Below are 4034 nucleotides of genomic sequence, written 5' to 3' on the forward strand. Positions count from 1 at the left end.
CCCCCCCATGTCCAGTAAACCGGAGGTCCTGCAGCGGCTCGATCTCGCAGGGGTAGGTGAAGGCGCAGGGCAGGGTGACGGAGCCCCCAGCCGGCCCCGCAGGAACTCGGGCTGGGTCACCTGGTACCGGGGGTTCTGGGCAGCCGCTGCAAAGACCTCCAGAGACACAATCCCGTCACCGCGGCCGCCCCCGGGGTCCCACCCACAGCCAGTGGGGCACAAACGCCCCCCAGCCTCCAGCCCCCTTCCAGCCCCCCAGCACCCACACTGCACAAGCCAGCCCAGCCCCAGGCCCCCGCCCCATTCTCCTGCCCCAGCCAGCCCCTCCCTGTGCCCCCACCCCATTAACCAGGGAACCAATTGGCTAAGAGGGAATTGGTCAGTGAAAATGCAAATGACCTGGCTGGCAGGAGGGAGGTGCTGCAGGGCTCAGGATACCTGCCTACCTGTAACCAGACCCCTGGGGCTGAGTGTGTCGGAGAATTACTCCCCACCCCCCTGCACACTGGAGAGGGAGCTCGCTGGCTCTGATGCTGTAAGGAGAGCAGAGAGCTCGCTGCCTGCCCCCACTGGGACAACAAGGACAGTGCTGGGAGCTGAGACCCCAGCTGAGTGGGGGGACACACAGGCAGGGCAGGTCGGCTGCCAACCAGGTTTGCCTGGTCCAGACGTGCTGCTGGGAAGTGATTACACAGCAGGGAGGAAGCTACCAGGGACAGGGCTCAGAGGGGCTGTGACCCCAGGCCCAGCCAGTAAGAGGGAGCAGGTCCCACTCCCTTCCCCAGCAGCTGAATTCCAGACCGAGCTGCGGAAGGATCCCTCCTTGGAGAAGCTGAGGGAACTTGCTGGCCACAGCGCTGCAAACCCCCTTGGGGAAGGCTGCAGGGACAGAGTCCTGTGGGAGAAGGGATTCCTGTACCAGGAATGGGCTCCCCAAGGGGAAGGAGAACTGTGGGGAATCGGGAGGCAGCTGGTGGTGCCCCAGGAATCCACAGGGTTCTTCCCTTTCGAGCTGCTGTATGGGAGGAGAGTGAGGGGACCCCTGGACCTGGAAGGGGAGGATTGGGAGGAGAAGGGGGAAGACCCCCTGGTGGATCTCTTCCCTGAGGTGGGAGCCAATCTCCCCATCAGGTGTTCTCCGTTCAGAGTCACTGGGAAAGCAGCCCAGAACCTGGAGAGAGAGGTCAAGGACATGCTGGTTTTAGATGTGATCCAGCCATTCAACACCCGTGGGCCTCACCCGTGGGGCTGGTCCCCAAGGAAGACGGGATGATCTGGTTTTGTGGGGATTATTGGAAGCTTAAAGCCATCACAGTGTCCGATGCCTACCCCATGCCTAGACCTGGGGAGATTCTAGACAAGCTGAGGGGGATGGAGAACGTGGCCCTAGCGTACATCAATGACATGTGTGTCTTTAGCCAGACCTGGGAGGAACAGGTGTCCCAGGTGAAGAGGGTGCTGGGCTGCCTCAAGGAGGCAGGACTGACGGTAAAAGCCGAAAAGTGCAAGGTGGAGGTGATCAGAGATTGGCCCATTCCCCAGACCAAGAAACAAGTCCAGGCCTTTATCAGGATGGCGGGGTGCTACCAGAGGTTTGTACCCCACGTTAGCCCCCTAGCTGCCCCCACCCCTGAGCTATGTGAGAGGGGTGTGCCAAGGGGTAAGCCAGACGAGGTGGTCTGGACCGAGCAGGGCCAGAGGGCTCTCTGTATACTGAAGGAGGCTCTAATCCAGGGCCCGGTAAATCTGGTAAACCCAGACTTTGCCAAGCCTTTTGCAGTGTTCACCGACGCCTCAGACGCAGGGCTGGGCATGGTGCTAATGCAAGCCGATGCTAAGGGCGGGAGACACCCCATCGAGTACCTGAGCAAGAAACTGCTGCCCTGGGAGCAGAACTATGCGGCCTCGAGAAGAAATGCCTGACCATGGTGCAGGCCCTTAGAAAGCTGCAGCTGTATCTATTTGGGCGGCGCTTTACTGTGTATACTGACCACTCTCCTCCGACGTGGTGGTGTCAAATGCAAGGGGCTGATGCCGAGCTGCTGGGGACAGAGACACCTGTTCAGAGGGTGGCCAAGGTCCAGAAGGGGGCTCTTAACCATCTTAACTCCGTGACACACCCCAGACAGTTTGGCATCAGCTCTGCCTAGCTTGCTTGATGGCCCATTAAGGACCATCACTACACAACTGACCCATTGAGAGACGGCAGATACGCCTTGTGACTCAGCAAGGCAGAGACCTGCCTATGGACCAAACTCTGAGGTTTTTCTATGGTGCCATGTGCTGGGCGGCTTGTCTTGGGACAAAGGAAGCAGAGACCACATGGCAAGAGCCTATAAAAGGCAGCTGTAGCGCCTCCATCTTGTCGACAATCCTGCGTCTCACCTCTGGAGGGACTTTGCTACAAACAGAAGCTCTGAACAAAGGACTGAAGGACCCATCCCAGCTGGGGATGTTCCAGAGACTTCATTTGAACCTGCAGCTTATCCCATCCCAGCTACAAGCCTGAACCAAGAACTTTGCCATCACTGTACGTAACTGATTCCATGTAACCAATTCTAGCTCTCAGCGATGTTTCTTTCTTTTATGAATAAACCTTTTGATTTTAGATTCTAAAGGATCGGCAACAGCGTGATTTGTGGGTAAGATCTGACTTGTATATTGACCTGGGTCTGGGGCTTGGTCCTTTGGGATCGGGAGAACCTTTTTTCTTTTATTGGGGTATTGGTTTTCATAACCATTCGTCCCCATAACAAGTGGCACTGGGGGGATACTGGGAAACTGGAGTGTCTGAGGGAATTGCTTGTGTGACTTGTGGTTCGCCAGTGGGGTGAGACCGAAGTCCTCTCTGTTGGGCTGGTTTGGTGCCTGGGTGTGCAAAGGACCCCAGCCTTGGGCGGGGTCTGCCCTGCTCTGAGCGATTTGTCCTGGATTGATACTCTTGGTTGTGTCCCACCAGAGGCAGCATCGGTACAGGGATCCTGCTTCTCACCACTGCCCCCCAGATATGCGAGACTCCCGCCTTGCTCCTGGATGTGGGGGATCTGTGCCTGGTAACAGCTCTCTCTCTCTCTCTCCCCCCTGTGGTATCCCGGGGCCCTCCACGGTTCATCCCCTCTCACCTGTCACCGTGAGGTGGGTCCCAACGTGACGGCGCCATTGCTCCCATGTGCCGTCGTTCTTCTGCACCCTGACGTGGCAGACGTACTCGCTGGCGTCCGACTCCCGCAGCCGGTCGATGCGGATCGAGGCCGTTCGGTTCCCCTGCGGGTCCCCGACCAGGACAATGCGGCCCCCGTAATCTGGGTGGGTGAACCCCTCGGGGTGATTGTAGATAAACTTGCCATAGAATCCCCCCGTCTCCAGTAAACCCAGACATCCCGCAGCGGCTCGATCTCGCGGGGGTAGGTGAAGGAGCAGGGCAGGGTGACGGAGCCCCCGGCCGGCGCCGACAGGGACACGGGATGGGTTATCTGGTACCGGAGATCCTGGACAGCCGCTGCAAAGACCCCCAGAGACACAATCCTGTCACCGCGGCCGCCCCCGGGGTCCCACCCACAGCCAGCTGGTCACAAACACCCCCCAGCCTCCAGCCCCCCAGCACCCACACTGCCCCAGCCAGCCCTCCCATGCCCCCGTCCCATTCACCCCGACGCGCCCAGGCCCTCCCTGTTCCCCTGCCCCATTCACCCTGCCCTAGAGCAGCCCCTCCCTGTCCCCACATCACCCCTTGCTGTTTGAGTCTCACCAGTGAGAAGGGGGCCGCGCCCCAGTTCTGTGCACCCCTGTGTCACGGCCCAGGGGACTCACCCCCCACCAGGGGCAGCAGCAGCTCCCGCCGCATGGCCCCAGCGAAGGCGACTCCGGCCCCACTGGCTCTGTTCCCCCCCCCCTCTCTTTTGAGGAGGCTGGTGACACCTTGGTCCTTCCTGTGTGAAATCTGCCCCCCCTGCCCTGGGCCAATGAGACACTGCGGGGAGGAGAAGCGGGGACCACGGATTAGGACTCCTGGGTTCTCTCCCCGGGAGGGGAGT

General features: G+C 59.9%; 1 protein-coding gene across 1 annotated transcript; it reads right to left on the minus strand.

Moving 5' to 3' along the window:
• Window positions 1–1991: 1991 nt before the first annotated feature.
• Window positions 1992–3844, minus strand: LOC112122904 (paired immunoglobulin-like type 2 receptor alpha; the record flags this gene model as incomplete). The annotated part of the gene is given in 4 exon segments (XM_024221605.3): window positions 1992–2042; window positions 3123–3359; window positions 3362–3499; window positions 3811–3844. Coding segments are annotated over 4 exon segments (460 nt in total), but the record flags the coding sequence as incomplete, so codon positions are not given.
• Between the last annotated feature and the right edge of the window lie 190 nt (window positions 3845–4034).

Source organism: Terrapene carolina, unplaced genomic scaffold (assembly GCF_002925995.2).
Source record: "Terrapene carolina triunguis isolate 2854851 unplaced genomic scaffold, T_m_triunguis-2.0 Scaffold11051, whole genome shotgun sequence".
Taxonomy (NCBI): Eukaryota; Metazoa; Chordata; order Testudines; family Emydidae; genus Terrapene; species Terrapene triunguis.